Raw genomic sequence first — 18,223 nt, 5'->3', positions numbered from 1 at the left:
TCACAGACTCCAAGTGTCTTTTTCTGGTGTTTTTTTCTTTCTTTTTTTTTTTTTTTCCCGAGACAGAGTCTCACTCTGTCACCCAGGCTAGAGTGCAGTGGCGCCATTCTGACTCACTGCAGCCTCAACTTCCTGGGCTCCACCAATCCTCCCACCTCAGCCTCCCAAGTAGCTGTGACCACAGGCAACTGCCACCATTCCCAGCTAGAGACGGGTTTCACCATGTTGCCCAGACTGGACTCAAACTCCTGAGCTCAAGAAATCCACCCACCTCAGCCTCCCAAAGTGCTGGGATTACAGGTGTGAGCCACCAGGCCTGGCCCCCAAGTTTATAGAGTGTCACACACTTGTCTGACTAGAAGCAGAACTGAGGTATCAGTTACTTCAAAAAAGTTTTTTAGAACAGCTCTAGGCTTTCATCGAAATGTTCAGTTCTTGCACTAGATTGTAACACGGGGAAACCCAAGAGACCTCTAGATTTGTGCCTCGCTTTGTCACTCCCAGACCCCTGGGCTCTGTGCCACTTTCTGTGACTTTTGTAGAAGTCCCATCCCTACTTCCTGATGTGCAGTTTCTCCATTCCTGTTGGTTTTGTGGAGGGGGTGGGCGGGGAACCAAGATTGCTAGGATAGTACATAAAATTAAATATAAACAGACTGAGAGAGGCCGCAATGTGATTCTTTTTTTTTTTTTTTTTTGGAGACGGAGTTTCGCTTGTCATCCAGACTGAAGTGCAATGGGCCAATTTTGGCTCACTGCAACCTCTGCCTCCCAGGTACAAGCGATTCTCCTGCCTCAGCCTCCCAAGTACCTGGGATTACAGGCATGCGCCACCCATGCCCAACTGATTTTTGTATTATTAGTACAGACAGGGTTTCACCATGTTAGCCAGGCTGGTCTCGAACTCCTGACCTCAGGTGGTTCACCCGCCTTGGCCTCCCAATGTGCTGGGATTACAGGCATGAGCCACTACGCCCAGCCCAGTGTGAATGTTATGTAAATAATATTTAAAATAGCTTTAGTGCACGTGCTTTCTGAAATGAAATCTAGTCCCTTAGTATATAGATTCGAGTTTCCCCAGCTTTGTGATGGTAAGATGAGATCTCAGACAGCTAAGATACTAACAGGCAGGATATAACTATAGCCTTACACAGAGATGTGTGCACTATTACCAAAGCTTTTAAACAAGCTATTGGTAAGATGAAATACCTACTTACACAGTAAGAATTGCTGAGCCTACCTTAACAACTTGGGTTTTTTATTTGTTTTGTTTGTGAGACAGTGTCTCACTCTGTCACCCAGGCTGCGGTGCAGTGGCAAGATCATAGCTCACCGCGGTCTTTAACTCCCGGACTCAAGCAATCCTCTCACCTCCTAAGCAGCTGGGATTACAGGCGCGCACCACCATGCCTGGCCTACAGCTTGTTCTAGGTAAGGGTAAGGCAAAGCATTATCATTAAACATTTTTATTGGGTGACTCTGAAAGAAATGCAACGAAAACTCCAGTCAGTAACTGCAACACACGTACAAAACACTAACCAAGTCCTGAGAATATCCTGCCAGTTAGCCTAACAACTGTTCTCAACTCCAGAACATTTAACAACCTACGAATTAGTCTGGACACTACAACATTTGATTAAATGATCCCTGTTGATGGGAGTATATTTCTGAAAATGTTCTCTTATAGTATATCAGTCAAAACTGACTAAAGACAATTACAGTGTAGATCTCTTAGAGGTGGCGGGTTGCCACAGTAGAGGGGGAGGGAAAAGAGAAAAAGAAGAGACAGATAGTCCTTGCTACTAAGAAGTTTACCCCAAACAGAGATGAACTGTACATCAGCCTGAAGAATTGAGAGCTCTTGCAAAGAAACATATAGTTGAAGCAAATGAACACCTTGCAAACTGAGTTCAAATGTTCACACTACAAGAAATTCCAATATGCCTCCAATAACTACAAGTGAATACATTCAGGTCACAAAATTGTAGGCCAAATAAATACCAATTTAAGAAGCAATACAGTGAAATTTCAGCTGGCACCCTTGTGAAAATGAGCCACTATGGGTGGTCAACTTTTCTAAAGAGTTGTGCCTAACATTGCCCATTTAAGAACAAAAGCCAAAAGATTTTGAATTTTTTTTTTTTTTGAACTAGGGTCTTGCTTTGTTGCCCAGGCTGGAGTGCAGTGGTGGGATCACAGCTCACCAGAACCTCAACCTCTTCAGCTCAAGCTATCCTTCCACCTCAGCCTCCCAAGTATCTGGGACTACAGACACACACCACCATGCTTGCCTTTTTTTTTTTTTTTTTTTTGTGTAGACACAAGTCTCACTATGTTGCCCAGGCTGGTCTTGAACTCCTGGGCTCAAGTGATCTTCCCCGCTTGGCCTCCCAAATACCCGGATTACAGGTGTGAGCCACTGCACCTAATGGATTAAAATTCTTAAACTGTAATACTCTTGCATTCTTAAAATATACTGGAAAAAACCTTAACTCACTGCTCAACAAAAAGAAATCCTGGCACACAGAAACCCTTATCTAGAAAAGACATTACGAGGTGATGATTTATCACACAGGGCTTACCACATGTTTCCATAAAAGTAAGCTACTCTGGGAAATTTAAAATTAAACATGTAGGTAATTTTGTAAAACACCAGCTATTGTGTAAAGTAAGGTCTGTGTGTGTGTGTACACAATGCAAGCATCTAAGGCTCCCTAAAAAAAGTTCTTCTCCCCTGAGAACTTGGAGAATCCATCAGTCCAAAAGAAGTGCTCAGGAGAGCTTCCCTGTTGCTGACATCCGACCTAGCAAATGAACGATGCCACTGCTGATGAAGCTTAGGTAACAACGAAACTGAGATGGAACAATCAGAACACCGTTCTCCCCATACCTCCTAAAGGGACATCTTGGAGCTGAGTCTTATCCTTTCTCCACTCAGAGACAACATCCAAGAGAGCATTAAAATGAAAATCCATGCGCTTGTCAATAGTGGGGTCAGTTATTCTTCCACCTTCCTGAATTAAGTCACATCTTTCTCCAAATTTATGCATGCTGATGCCAAGCTTCAAAATAATAAGAATAAGAAGGTGAAAATTTTTCCTGGAAAAAAATATTTACAGGTTCTAAGCTGAAAATCAGACAGAGCTCTCATGGAGAAAATGGGCTAATATCTCTCAAAAATAAAGCTAAATATGCTTCACGGGGAATGGCAGCAAAGGCAGGCAGTGAAAAAAAAAAGCGTGAAATCTACAAGATTTTATTTGATGAGAATGTGAGAGGGGCAGCAACAGCTCCCACGCCACGCCCACTGTAACTTTTTGGCTAATGTTTCAGATGCTAGACACTGCCTGTCCTTGCTCGAACATTCTATCTCTTCTGTGGACCCTCATGTAAATGAACACACAAACACACAAACACTCACAGCAGAAGCTGAAACTGAATTGACCATCAATAAACATTTCAGAAAAAGCCTTGGGCCCACCAACTCTTCAAATAAACTCTGTAAGACTGCCAGATTAAAGACAGGCTGCCTCATTAAATATGACGTTCAGATTAGTAATACATATTTTTTAAGTATGTCCCAAATATTGCATGTAAATATTGCACATAATACTGGGAAATACTTGGGTAAAAAATTACTTGTTTATCTGAAAGTGAAATTTAATTGAGAATTCTGTATTTTTATATGCTAAATCCGGCAACCCTAAAATTATGAGCTAACCAAGTGACCTGCAAATAACAAGGAAATGAAATTAAAGAGCTTAGAAAAAGGAAAAAAGTCTTTTACATCCTCTAGTTCTACCTTCTCAGAAAGGCAGAAGTGTAATTCTTACTACTTTGCAGAGGAGATGAGGGGGCTGTTATATGTAATTTACTTTAGAAGCATATTAATACTGCACGCAAGCAAATTGAAACTGTTTTTCTTTCCTTTATCTACAACACAAAGCTAAAAGAAACTCACTTGCTCACACATTAATGCTACTGGGTTGTTAATACACCCATTAACAATTTGAGCTCCTCTTCCCACTGTGACGCCTTTAAAAGATTTGTCATCCCAGACTCGGCCTCCAATTCTGTCTTTGGCTTCCAGGACAGTCACCTAAAAAGACAGACAGTCAGGGAAGCTAAATAGGACACAAGAGTTATATCAGACACAGTATTATAAAAATGTAGAAGGACACTGTTAAATAGCCTCTATATTTAGTTAATTCAAAATATTTCTACAAAAACAACTTTAAAAAGCAGGCAGTGTGAACAGAAGCCAAAACAGATGTTCAAAACAATCCATCTAGACTCTAGCAAGGAAAAACTGAGTGGTCTGTTGAAAGAATCACTCAAACCAGATAATAAGATTTGATGAACTAGGACAGACGCGATGGCTCACGCCTGAAATACCAGTACTTCGGAAGGCAGAGGCAGGAGGATCACATGAGGCCAAGAGTTTGTGGCCAGTTTGGCCAACATCGCAAAACCCCGTCTCTACCAGAAATAAATTAGTCTGGCGTGGTGACACACACCTGTAATCCCAGCTATTCAGGTGGCTGAGGCACAAGAATCACTTGAACCCAGGAGGTGGAGGCTGCAGTGAGCAGAGATTGCGCCACTGCACTCCGGTCTGGGCAACAGAGCAAGACTTTGTCTCAAAAAAACAAAAAGATTTCATGAATTAGTACATGAAATGTACTTTGAAAGCTTTTTATAAGATAGTATTCCATAAGTTAAGAAGCAGTTAAAAACTTCTTTAGGTGATTTTTCCTAAGAAATATCTACGTAGCAAAATTCCTTTAGCACTGCAAATAAGCCTTAACTTCCCTAAGATATATTATTTTTTTAAAAAAAGTATGCCACTCCATATAAATATGACTTCATGGGCTTGGCCTAATGAGGTTTGTCTCATACCCAGGCTATTTTATTGCCACCAAATTTCTAATGCTGGTGGCATGAGAAGCTGCTCTTGGGTGCACAGGCAGGGCCTCACCTGCAGCCCTGGGATTCCAAGTGCCACATTCCCTGAGTTGCATCACCTGAAAACATGAGTCCTATTCATCACAAGGCCAGTCTTTCACTTCTGGATCTCTAGAAACTACTTGAAATTCTCAAGGAGAGGTTCCCCAAGTTAACCATCTTTCAGGCTACTCAGAGGAATCTATTTCCCACCCATGTGGGGAATGAAGGGCCTCCTGGGGATCTCCCCCATCACTTGGGGATGGGGCAGAAAGTAATATTGATTCTCCAAACTGCTTTCTCAAACGTAAATTCTTCACTTTCTCTAACTAGGAAGGCTGCACCTTGTAGTTCTACCCTCTTTCTCTGACTTCAATTTTACACAGAACCATCCATTTCTAGTTTTTCTTCCTGGTTTTGTGTTGTTTTTTTTTTTTTGAGTTGGGATCCCACTCAGTCACCCAGACTGGAGTGCAGTGGCTAGATCTCGGCTCACTGCAACCTCCGCCTCCTTGACTCAAGAGATCCTCCCACCTCAGCCTCTTGAGTACCTGGGGCCACAGGTGCATACCACCATGCCCGGTCAGTTTTCTTTTTGCTTTTTTTTTTTTTTTCCAGTAAAGACAGGGTTTTGCCATGTTGCCCAGGCTGATCTCAAACTCCTGAGCTCAAGCGATCTGTTCACCTTGGCCACCCAAAGTGCTGGGACTACAGGCACTGAGCCACTGTGCCCAGCCCATTTCTAGTTTCTTTTTAGCATAAGAGGAGAGCTGAACATTAAAGATCAGACTCCCTAGATTTTGGATTTTAATAACCTTCCTTGTAATATAATCTGTAGGTTTCCCAAGTAAAACTCAAATAACCTTGGCCCAAATATCTAACACTGAAATAAACAATCAACTGAAACATGTGCTAGGCCCACAGCAGTGGGTCATGTCTGAAATGAGATTCAAAGGGCGTTTCTTTTTCTTTTTCTTTTTTTTTTTTTTTTTTGAGATGGAGTCTCACTCTGTCGCCCAGGCTGGAGTGCAGTAGTGCAATCTCAGCGCACTGCAAGCTCCGCAAAGGGCGTTTTTGACAGGCATAAAAAATTTTAACTGGAGGCCGGGCACAGTGGCTCATGCCTGTAATCCCAGCACTTTGGGAGGCCAAGGCAGGCAGATCGCTTGAACTGAGGAGTTTGAGACCATCCTTGCCAACATGGTGAAACCCCGTCTCTACCAAAAATACAAAAATTAGCCAGTCTCATAACACTGTCTCAAAATAAATAATTAGATTAAAAAAACAAAAAAAAACTTAGAACTGAGTATTTCAGAAAATTTTACACGAGAAACAGTGAATATCCATGCACTTTTTGCTGTCTCAAACTACTGCGGAAACAGGCTTTTTCTCATCATTTCTATTGTGTGAACAATAACCTGTCAAGAATTTCTACTTTGGCCAGGCGCAGTGGCTCACGTCTGTAATCCCAGCACTTTGGGAGGCCAAGACAAGCAGATCACTTGAGGTCAAGAGTTCAAGACCGGCCTGGCCAACATAGTAAAACCCTGCTTTACTAAAAATACAAAAATTAGCTGGGCATGATGGCACACAGCTGTAATCCCATCTTGAAACCCAGGAGGAGGAGGTTGCAGTGAGCTGAGATCGCACTGCTGCACTCTAGCCTGGGCGACAGAGCAAGACTCTGTCTCAAAAAACAGAATTTCTACTTTGATGCCGAGTTAGAATTTCTTCTGACTTGCTCATTAGAGTCTAAAATTATCTCCAAAGCTGTGAGAATTTCTATTTACCTTTCCTTATGAAATCAGTTTCAAGTTTTATAACTTTTCTAGGACCTAATATAAACATATAATATATTTAGTATTCTTCAATAAAAATAGGAACTGGTTTCTAAATCTTAGAAATTTGGACCAAAAGGAGCAGCCAACCATCTGTTCTAACTCCATGTCCCCAAAATCCTACCTTAATTCCAAAGTTATGCAGTTGCCTAGCAGCTGCTAATCCTGCTGGACCAGCCCCGATAATGATGACTGATTTCTTAAAAAGAAAAGAAACAAAATTCCAATTAGAGCAGATGATAACAACGTCCTGTTTTAGTTGTTCTGGAACTGCAGAGCAAATTCGTTCATTTACATTTATTTGATGTCCTTAGAAAGTTATTTTCAAAAAGCATGTGGTGGCACTTGTCTTATTACTCCCTTTCCTTTTCCCCTACAATCTCAGGGAAGAGTGCTTGATAGTCGCCTTTCAGGAGAAACACATTCTGCGAAAGCCTTGCTTCTGTAAGTTTTATGGTGATGATGTGGCTTTTACTATATTTATTAACAGCAATAGACTAGCGTTTGTCCTGATCAATGGCAAGGCTATCACTAAAGCTACAATCACCTACATTGTGGTAGTCCTTAGGGAGAAGATACTGGTCGGCTCCCACGCTGAGAACTCCAGTGTTGATGAGACCTTTTCTGGTCATAAAATACAGTATCCTCTCCACTTCCTGAACGCATCGAATACGCACGAGACCCCGCACGATGATGTGAGGAATACATTTCTGAGGAGTAAGAGCTTCCTGTGTTTGGAAATAAAACCAAACTGCTTTTTAAAAAAAGTCCCAAGGAATTCAAACAATAGCAGGAAAACAATTCATTTAAAAGACAAGTAAAAGATGTGAATCAACATTTCTCAAAAGTAGATGCTCAAATGGCCAACAGGAACAGTCCTCCCTGGTTTCCAGAAGGAGATTGGTTCTAGAACCCTCCTAAGAAGACCAAAATCCATAGATTCTCAAGTCCCTTATATAAAATGACAGTGTTTACAGATAATCTATGCACAGACTCCAGCATACTTTACGCTATCTCTAGATCACTTATAATACCTAAGACAATGTAAATGCTATGTAAATAGCTGTTACATAATAGTGTGTAGAAATAATGACAAGGAAAGTCTGTATAGCGTTTAGTGGAGATGCAACCATCCATTTTTTTCCCCAAATATTTTCTTTTTTCTTTTTCTTTTTTTTTTTTTTGAGACGGAGTCTCACTCTGTCCCCCCCGCTGGAGTGCAGTGGCGTGATCTCGGCTCACTGCCAGCTCCGTCTCCTGGGTTCACGCCATTCTCCTGCCTCAGCCTCCCGAGTAGCTGGGACTACAGGCGCCTGCCGCCGCGCCCGGCTAATTTTTTGTATTTTTCGTAGAGACGGGGTTTCACCGTGGTCTCGATCTCCTGACCTTGTGATCCGCCTGCCTCGGCCTCCCAAAGTGCTGGGATTACGGGCGTGAGCCACTGCGCCCAGCCCCAAATATTTTCAAGATGTGGAACCCAAAGGTACAAAAGGCCAAGTATATACGAAAAACTGCTCTCACCACCACTAATCATCGAGGAAGCAAATTAAAGCCACAATGAAAATCACCTCATAGCTGTTAAAATGGCTATTATCAAAAAAGACAAAAGGTAACATGATGAAGAGAAAAAAGAACCCTTATTCACTGTTAGTGGAATGTACATTAGTACAGTCATTATGGAAAACAGTATGGAGGTATCTCAAAAAACTAAAAATAAAACTACTGTATGATCCAGCAACCCCACTGCGGGGTAGTCAAATAAAATGAATCAGCACGTCAAAGAGAGATGTGCACTCCCATGTTCACTGCAGCATTATCACAACTGCCAAGATATGGAATCAACCTAGAGGCCACTGATGGATGAATAAAGAAAATGTGCTATATCCACACAATGGAATACTAGTCAGCCTTAAAAGAAAAAAAGGAAGTCCTGTCATTTGCAACAACATGGTTGAACCAGAAGGACATTAAGTGAAATAAACCAGACACAGACAAATACTGCGTAATCTCACGTACACATGTGGAATCTAAAAACGTCCAACTCACAGAAGCAGAAAGTAGAACAGGCATTAGCAGGAGCTGAGGGGAGGGGGAATAGCGGGGAGATGTTGGTCAAAGGACACAAAATTTCAGTTTAGACAAGAGGAATAATTTCAGGAGATCCATTTTACAACATGGTAACTACAATACATAGTTAATAACAACGTATTATATATACTTGAATATCATGGAGAGATTTTTAAGTTCTCAGAGACAAAAAAGGTAAGTATATGATGTAAGGCATATGTTAATTACGTCAATTTAGCTATTCCACAATGTATATATATTTTCTTTTTTTTTTTTTTTGAGATGGACTTTCACTCTGTCATCAGGCTGGAGTACAGTGGCACGATCTCAGCTCACTGCAACCTTCATCTCCTGGGTTCAAGCAATTCTCCTGCCTCAGCCTCCCAAGTAGCTGGGACTACAGGCGCCTGCCACCAAGCCCAGATAATTTTTTGTATTTTTAGTACAGACAGGATTTCACCATGTTGGCCAGGCTGGTCTCAAACTTCTGACCTCAGGTAAACCACCCACCTTGGCCTCCCAAAGTGCTGCGATTAGAGGCGTGAGCCACCGCACCTGGCCACAACATATATATATGTGTATTTCAAAACATCAGATTGTACATGATAAACATATACAATGTTTCTCAATTTAAAAAGCAAACCAATTAATTTTTTAAACTTTTTTTGATTCCTCAAAAGGTTTAACCTAAAATACTATATGACCCAGTAATTCCAATCCTTAGTATATACCAAAAAGAACTGAAAACAGACATTCAAACAAAATGTTCACAGCGGCAGTATTCAAATAGGGAAAAGGAGGAAACGATTCAAATGCCCATCAATGGAGGAATGGGTAAACAAAATGTGATGTGTACAATGAAATATTACTCAGCTATAAAAGTGAGTGAAGTTCTGACATGTGCTAAAACATGGATAAACCTTGAAAACATGATGCCAAGCGAAAGAAGCCAGTCACCAAAGGCCACATATTATATGCTTCCATTTACTGGAAATATCTACCACAATCTATACAGATAGACAGTAGATCTGTGGTTGCCAGGGGCTCAGAACAGGAGAAAATGAGAACAGACTGTTTAATTGGTATCGGGTTCCCTCTTGGGATGAGAAAGTTCTGGAACCAGATAACGGTGATGGTTATACATTATACATGTATTTAATGCCACTGAGCTGTAAATTTTACTATGGTTAAGATGGAATGGGGCTGGGCACAGTGGCTCATGCCTGTAATCCCACCACTTTGGGAGGCTGAGGCAGGAGCATCACTTGAGCCCAAAACTTTGAGACTAGCCTGTGCAACATGGCGGGACGTTTTCTCCATTTAAAACAAATAAATGTTATGAGTACTTAACCATAATAATAAAAAAAATCTCTCTGGGTAATTCAAATCCATCACTTATCACTAAGACAGTAAGAACAAAGGGAGGTTTCCCCAGTGGGGAAAAAGCAGGAGGAGGAGACAACAGGAAGATACAGCGATTTACACTTTATCATGTCGGTCTTCCCTGAGCAAGAACGACTGCAGCAGGTGCATGGCGGCAGAGTACATCACACTCCTGACTCAACAAAGGCCACTACAGAAATCCAGGCTGCTGATACTACTGACCACAGAAAAAGCTGGATTCTTGTGACTGATAAGATTCAGGGGATGGGGGCACGGGCATGGTGGCTCATGCCTTTACAGCACGTAATCCCAGCCCTTTGAGAGGCCAAGGCGGGTGGATCACCTGAGGTCAGGAATTCGAGACCAGCCTGGCCAACATGGTGAAACCCCATCTCTACTAAAAATACAAAAAAATTTAGCTGGGCGTGGTAGCGTACACCTGTAATCCCAGCACTTTGAGAGGCCGAGGCACGTGGATCACTTGAGGTCAGGAGTTAGAGACCAGCCTGGCTAACACGGTGAAACCCTGTCTCTACTAAAAACACAAAAAAATTAGCCAGGTGTGGTGGTGCACGCCTGTAATCCCAGATACTCAGGAAGCTGAGGCAGGAGAATCGCTTGAACCCAGGAAGCGGAGGTTGCAGTGAGCCAAGATCGCACCATTGCCCTCCAGCCTGGGCAACGAGAGCAAAACTCCATCTAAAAAAAAAAAAAAAGACACCATCTTTCTCTGCTCACCTAGCCTTGGCATGGCCTTGATCTGTTTCAAAGACTCAAGAGTAATGATGCCACTACCTCCACCCAGCGTCAGGAAGCAAGAACAGGCACCAAGCAACTCCCACTCCAGGCCTCTCCTCTGCCCCTTGTCACCAATCCCCAGCTCCATCAGAACCGAATATTCAAGAAATAACACATACAACACCGGCTTGGATTGCTGCAGAAGATAATACATTTGTTTGTATTCATGAAGTTTAACAAGAATCATTTCAAGGCCAGGTGTGGTGGCTCAGGCCTGTAATTCCAGCACTCTGGGAGGCCAAGCCAGGAGGATTGTTTAAGCCCAGAAGTTTGAAAACAGCCTGGGCAACACAGCAAGATCCCATCCTACAAAAAAATTAGCTGTGCATGGTGGCACGTGCCTGTGGTCCCAAATACTCAGAAGACTGAGATGAGAGAATCACCTGAGACTGGGAAGGCGACGCTGCTGTACTGAGCTGTGATGGTGCCACTGTACTCCAGCCCGGGCAACAGAACAAGTCCATGTCTCAAAAAAAAAAAAAAAAAAAGAAAGCACACATTTCAAAGTCTTTGATTCTTTTAAAGCAAATATATTTATGTTTTCCCACTCTAATATTAAGTATATATTAAGTAAATTATTTTTTTTTTTTGACGGAGTTTCATTCTTGTTGCCCAGGCTGGAGTGCAATGGCGCGATTTCAGCTCACTGCAGCCTCCACCTCCCAGGTTCAGGTGATTCTCCTGCCTCAGCCTCCCAAGTAGCTGGGATTAAAGGCCACCCGGCACCACCCCCAGCTAATTCTTTGTATTTTTAGTAGAGACGGGGTTTCATCACGTTGGCCAGGCTGGTCTCGAACTCCTGACCTCAAGTAATCCACCCAACTCAGCCTCCCAAAGTGCTGGAATTACAGGTGTGAGCCACCGCGCCCGGCCAGTATACACAATAAATTCTATCTTATGAAAAACTAAAATAGATCCAGGTAAGTTTAGGACTTCTATAAGATTCTCCCCCTGTATAAGTCAAATTTCAAAGTCAAACAAAAAGAAATGTGGCCAAAAGAAAAATGAATCCAAGGCTGTTTCTTTGTTGTGTGTTTTTTTTTTTTTTTTTTTTGAGACGGGATCTCACTATGTTGCCCAGGCTGGTCTTGAACTCCTAGGCACAAGTGATCCTCCTGCCTCAGTGTCCCAACTAGCTGGGACTACAGGGCCACACTACCACTCTTTATAATTTATTTATAGAAAATTCTGACCATAATTTTGTTCAGTTGGTTTACTGAGCACCTATTTCAAGGTTACTGGGCAGAAAAATCAGCTGCACAGCCTACTCACCTGGCTATAATTCATACAGTCGCATTAACAGCCATAACTTAATCAGGCTAGGTCATTTCATTCTGGATTCTAATCCAGTGAAATGCCACGGTGAAACTGGCGTGTCGTTCTTTAGTTAAGATGACTTTGGCAGTCTTGCACAATGTTCTGAATTCAGCATTGACTCAAATTGCTGATTAAATTAATAAATCAGAAAAATGCTAGGGTCAAGAGAATCTTTGTGGGTTTTTTTTGGAAACAGGGTCTCATTCTGTCACCCAAGCTAGAGTACAGTGACGCAATCATGGCTTACTGCAGCCTTGACCTCCCAGGCTCAGACCATCCTACTACCTCAGCCTCCTAAGTAGCTAGGATTACAGGCATGTGCCACCACACATGGCTAATTTTTTAATTTTTTGTAGAGATGGGGGTTCTCATGTTGCCCAGGCTGGTCTTGAACTCCTAGGCTCAAGCAATCCTCCTGCCTCAGCCTCCCAAAGTGCTGGAATTACAGACATGAGCCACTTCACCCAGCCCCTTTGTTTTTTGTTTTTAGCTAGTATTCCCATTCTCCCCACAATTTATCTTCACCTTTTTCAAGGTGGGTACAGTGTGACAGCCCTAACATTTATTTAGTCCCAACAGAAGAAAAGTACTGGTCTTGGTTGATTTAGGACACCGGGGTGAATAAAAATTCCTGTCCTCAAGGATTTGTAATTCAATCTTCGATGTTTTTCCCTCTTGTCATTGTCATTGGAACTCCTCGGATCAAACCTTGCACCTTATACTCACCACTGGAGAGTCAGCGTTCTGACTATCTGTGGTCTAAAGTAGTGGTTTTCAACAAGGGGTGATTCTGTCCCCGTTTGGAAATGTCTACAGACATACTTTGTTTTCACAGGTGGGAAGCGTTCCTGGAATCTAGTGGGTAGAAGCCAGGGATCTTGCTAAATATCCTACAGTGCAAAGACAGCCCCCACCACAATTATCTGCCCAAATTGTCAACAGAGCCAAGGTTGAGAAACCCTGGCATAAAAGTGTCCATCCCCAGATAAAGTATCCCCTCCTTTTCAACATGGTCCTTCTCTGTCCAGTGCTACTGGCTAACATGCCCTTACTTACTTTGCAGTTAGTATACCACAGTGCAAGGATGAGGTTTCTCAAAGCCAGGTACATGGTGGGGTCTCGGGAATATTCTGGAAACTCATAGAGCTCATCCAGTTCCATCACATCCGGCCTCACACAGAGGGCTTTGCCACACTCATTGGGCTGGTAGAAAGGCTGGAAGTATCGGTTCATGCCTGGAACTGATAGGTAACACAAATGGGCAACTCCTGCAAGCTGTAACTTCCAAATCCAGAAGAATTAAAGGGCAAAAGCAAACCAAAAAGTAAGCCAAGACAAGCTCCATGTCTACCCTACATAAATACCTTTGCTTCCTCCACACAGTTAGACAAAACGTACATACATTTTTTTCTCATTCTTTCTTCACATTATTCTCAACTTTAATTTCTATAGCATGGAAAAATTTTTTTATTGTGGTAAAAAAAATACATACCATAAAATTTATCAACTTTTTTTTTTGAGACAGAATCTTGCTCTGTTGCCCAGGCTGGAGTGCAGTGGTCTAATCTCAGCTCACTGTAACCTCCATCTCCCATCTCCTAGGTCCAAGCAATTCTCATGCCTCAGCTTCTTGAGTAGCTGGGATTACAGGTGCTCGCCACCACACCCGGCTAATTTTTCTATTTTTTGTAGCTATGGGTTTCACCATGTTGGCCAAGCTGGTTTCAAGGTACTGGCCTCAAATGATCCACCCATCTCAGCCTCCCAAAGTGCTGGGAATACAGGCATGAGCTACCATGCCCAGGTATCTTGTTTTTTTTTTTTTTTGAGATGGAGTCTCACTCTGTCACCCAGGTTGGATGGAGTTCAGTGGTGCGATCTTGGCTCACTGCAAGCTCCGCCTCCTGGGTTCATGCCATTCTCCTGCCTCAGCCTCCTGAATAGCTGGGACTACAGGCGCCCGCCACCACACCCAGCTAATTTTTTCTTTTCTTTTTTTTTTTTGTATTTTTAGTAGCTAATTTTTATTTTTTTATTTTTTTTTGTATTTTTAATAGAGATGGGGTTTCACTGTGTTAGCCAGGATGGTCTTGATCTCCTGACTTCGTGATCCACCCACCTCAACCTCCCAAAGTGCTGAGATTATAGGCGTGAGCCACCGCACCCAGCCTTCTTATCTAAGTGTACAGTTCAGTAGTGTTAAGTACATTCATGTTGCTCTGTGCCACAGATCTCTGGAACTACTTCATTTTGTAAGACAAGCTCTGTATCCATTGAATGCCCACTCCTCACGGTGACACGTTTTTAAAATAACTTTTTTTTTTTCTCGAGACAGAGTCTTGCTCTGTCACCCAGGCTGGAGTGTAGTGGCACAATCTCAGCTCACAGGAACCTCCACCTCCCAGGTTCAAGCAATTCTCCTTCCTCACCCTTCCCGGTAGCTGGGATTACAGGTGTGCGCCACCACACCCGGCTAATTTTTTGTATATTTTCTTTTTTGGTAAAGACAGGGTTTCACCATTTTGGCCAGGCTGATCTCGAACTCCTGACGTCGTGATCTGCCCACCTCGGCCTCCCAAAGTGCTGGGATTACAGGCGTGAGCCACTGTGCCCAGCCGAAAATAACTTTTATGGTATTTTTTTCTGACTATAAAATGAATAGGTTCATAGACGTAAATAACAATCACTAACCCCTGATTATGTCAGTAGTGGAGTTACATTTAGGGGTATACATTATCCTTATTTATGTGTCTATTAACGGAGAATATTCATATAATAGATATCTGCCTTTGCAAAACCGGAAAAAAATGTCATGAAAGTGTCGTTTTCTAACCTGCTTTTTAATGTGTACAATATCATGAATACTTTCCTGTGTCACTACATATGCATTCAATGGCTGTATAATATTTTCTTATTATTTAACCATTTCTCTATTGCTAGGCATTAAATTTCATCCAATTACTTCACTATTACAAGCAATGTGAAAAGAAATTTCTTTGTACCTAATCTCTGGGTTTACGTTTGATTAGCTGTTTAGGATAAATTCCTAGAAATAGCACTGCTGGGTCAAAGAGTCTCTGTTTTCCAGTTTTTGATGCATGCTGCCAAGTCTTCCTTCGTAAACATACACTCTCCCTAACAGTAGTCAAGTGCCTCTTCATCACATCTTCGTCAACCCTGGGAATTACACTTTAGCTTTGATTTCCACCACATCTAGATTTCAGTGTTACTGGTAAAAAACAACAACAACAACAAACAAAACCTTAAGACAGGACCACAGTGCAAAAATCTATTTGCATAATCAAAAATGCCATTTGTTCCTGTCCAGGTGTAGGAAATCCAGAATTCTTGCTTCTACACCAAGAATTCGAATGTAGAATTTTAAAGATGCCTTTAAAGTAAATAACCAGGCTGGATGCAGTGGCTCACGTCTGTAATCCCAGCACTTTGGGAGGCCGAAGGGGGTGGATCACTTGAGGTCAGGAGTTTGAAACCAGCCTGGTCAACATGATGAAACCTCGTTTCTACTAAAAATATAAAAATTAGCCAGGTGTGGTGGCATGTGCTTGTAGTCCCAGCTACTCGAGAGACTGAGGCAGGAGAATCACTTGAACCTGGGAGGAGGAGGTTGCAGGGAGCCAAGATCGTGCCACTGCACTCCAGCCTGGGTGACAGAGTGAGACTCTGTCTCAAAAAGAAAAAAAAAAAAAAACAATTAGCCAGGTGTAGTGGCACATGCTTGGAGTCCCAGCTATTCGGGAGCCTGAGGCAGGAGAATCGCTTGAACCCAGGAACTGGAGGTTGTAGTGAGCCGAGATCGTGCCACTGCACTACAGCCTGGGCGACAGAGCGAGACTCCATCTCAAAAAAAATAAACTAAAGTAAATAATCAAAAGCATGCCTGCCCTGCAGTTTTTTTTGAGAGTAGGTCATTTTTCTGGAATCACCAATGGCAATAATTAGAGGCAGAAAGACTCAGAGGAAAAAGGACTGCTCATGTAGTTGAAAACTTTTTCCCAGTAAGTCAGAGTTCATGTTGTCATTAAACGAGACAGCAATCCAACTTCCAAATAAACACTCATTAAGTCCTGTAGATTAAATTAGAGTGTTGCAGGTTTTCCAAATTACTGAGGAAAAATTAACCACACACTATACATAAATGATATGACTGATCCACAGTACAACCATTTCCATGAAATAATGAGGGGCTTTATATCACAGGTCACATACATTTTAAAAAATAAATTTTATCTACTTATTTATTTTTAGAGATAAGGTCTCGCTATGTTGCCCAAACCGGTCTCGAACTCCTGGCCTCAAGGGATCGTCCTGCCTCGGCCACCCAAAGTGCTGGGATTACAGGCATGAGTCACTGTGCCCAGCCTGCACATTTAAAAAAATCCTTTGCATTTTGCTTACTCATACATTCCCCAGGGAGGGGAGTGGGGAATGGAAAGCAGGGAGTCCCAGGAATGGCTCTCACCGTGCACGGAGGGGGCGGCCTTGGAGTGCTCCAGCTTCCCAGGGCTGGCATTGCCAGTGGCAGCGGCGCGGTTTGTGCTGGTGCAGGAGGGGCTCATGCCAACACAGTCAGGGTAGTAGGCAGACAGCAGGGGCGCTGCCACGCTGTCTTTCAGCAAAGGAGGTAGGATGAGCATAGAGTACCACCAGTGATTGGAAACTTCCAATACTCTCTGCAATGGACCAGGCAGGAAGAAGAGAGACAAGCACAGACAAGAAATGTACAAGCAGATTCTGCCAAGGAAAGAGGGTTCTCTTCGTTTTATTCATCTTTAACCCACTATGCTTTTTCTCGCTCAGACTTAACAATTCTATTCCAGAGCTCTACACACACAGATGTAGAAACAAAAATGGGCTGATAACACCTGGCGAGAATGTCTCCCAAGCAGAATTACTTCCGATATACAGCAACAGCCTCCCTTATCCCTCCCCCAAAATAAGCCCCCCAGCGCCAGGTGAGTCTGAAAGCTGTGCCCATTTACTAGATCGCAAGCCTAGGTTTAAGTCTGATGTGATAAATGTATCTCTGCTCAGTAATCATCTATCATTCAAGCCCCACGCCTTTAACTTAGGACCTCAAGATAGTTAAAATTGGGAAACTGGGCATAAAAAATAATGCTCCCAAGTAGTAAGTATTACTGCTTTTTGCCAAAGGCTACTAAAAAACTTTCAGAGGGAAAAGTACACTGCAACCATCAGAATAAGATGCCAAATGTAGAACTGAACAAAAGCAGTTACTTTCAGTCTTCAAATATGTGATCCTGTTCCAGAGTTGACTTAACATATGGAGTCAACAAATCAGAGCCTTCTCATGATGACTACTGAAATAAAAAAGAAAGTCTATGTGGCTTCTAAAGCAACACTGCCACAATCCATGGTAGACAGGCTTTTCTAAATGCAATCCGACACTTATGCTCCAGGAATTCGGAAAAAAAAAAAAATGTCTATTCTGGAGCCTAGAAAAAAAAAATCTGTGTGTGTGTCTGTGTCTGTACACACACACATATATACATAATTATATGGTTTTGCTGGGCCCCCACTCAAATCTCCTCTTGAATTGTAGTTCCCATAATCTCCATGTGTCATGGCAGGGAGCGGGTAGGAGGTAATTAAACCATGGGGGCGTTACCCTCATGCTGTTCTTCTGATAATGAGTTCTCACGAGATCTGATGGTTTTACAAGGGCTTTTCCCCCTTTGCCATCATGAAGGACACATTTGCTTCCTCTTCTGCCATGATTCTAAGTTTCCTGAGGCCTCCCCAGCCATGTAGAACTGTGAGTCAATTAAACTTCTTTCCTTCATAAATTACCTAGTCTCAGGCAGTTCTTTATAGCAGCATGAGAATGGACTAAT

The 18,223-nt window shown here is 42.5% G+C and overlaps 1 protein-coding gene across 4 annotated transcripts in view; it reads right to left on the bottom strand.

Annotated features, from left to right (window-relative positions):
* Nucleotides 1-18,223, bottom strand: part of KDM1B (lysine demethylase 1B) — a 68,146-nt gene that overhangs the window by 19,130 nt on the left and 30,793 nt on the right. For 2 of the 4 annotated variants that reach the window (XM_009204489.3, XM_021937025.2), the window contains 6 exons: nt 16,831-17,041; nt 13,404-13,588; nt 7,334-7,510; nt 6,907-6,981; nt 3,962-4,099; nt 2,891-3,062 (listed from right to left, as the gene is read on the bottom strand). In XM_009204489.3, the coding sequence (XP_009202753.1) occupies nt 2,891-3,062; nt 3,962-4,099; nt 6,907-6,981; nt 7,334-7,510; nt 13,404-13,588; nt 16,831-17,041 (958 nt within the window). The remainder of the gene's footprint in view (nt 1-2,890; nt 3,063-3,961; nt 4,100-6,906; nt 6,982-7,333; nt 7,511-13,403; nt 13,589-16,830; nt 17,042-18,223) is intronic. The other 2 variants (XM_009204490.3, XM_021937026.2) reach the window with 1 other exon arrangement.

This window comes from Papio anubis, chromosome 6 (assembly GCF_008728515.1).
Source record: "Papio anubis isolate 15944 chromosome 6, Panubis1.0, whole genome shotgun sequence".
Taxonomy (NCBI): domain Eukaryota; kingdom Metazoa; phylum Chordata; class Mammalia; order Primates; family Cercopithecidae; genus Papio; species Papio anubis.
Note: the sequence above shows the minus strand (reverse complement) of the source record. Positions and strands in the feature narration are given on the sequence as shown.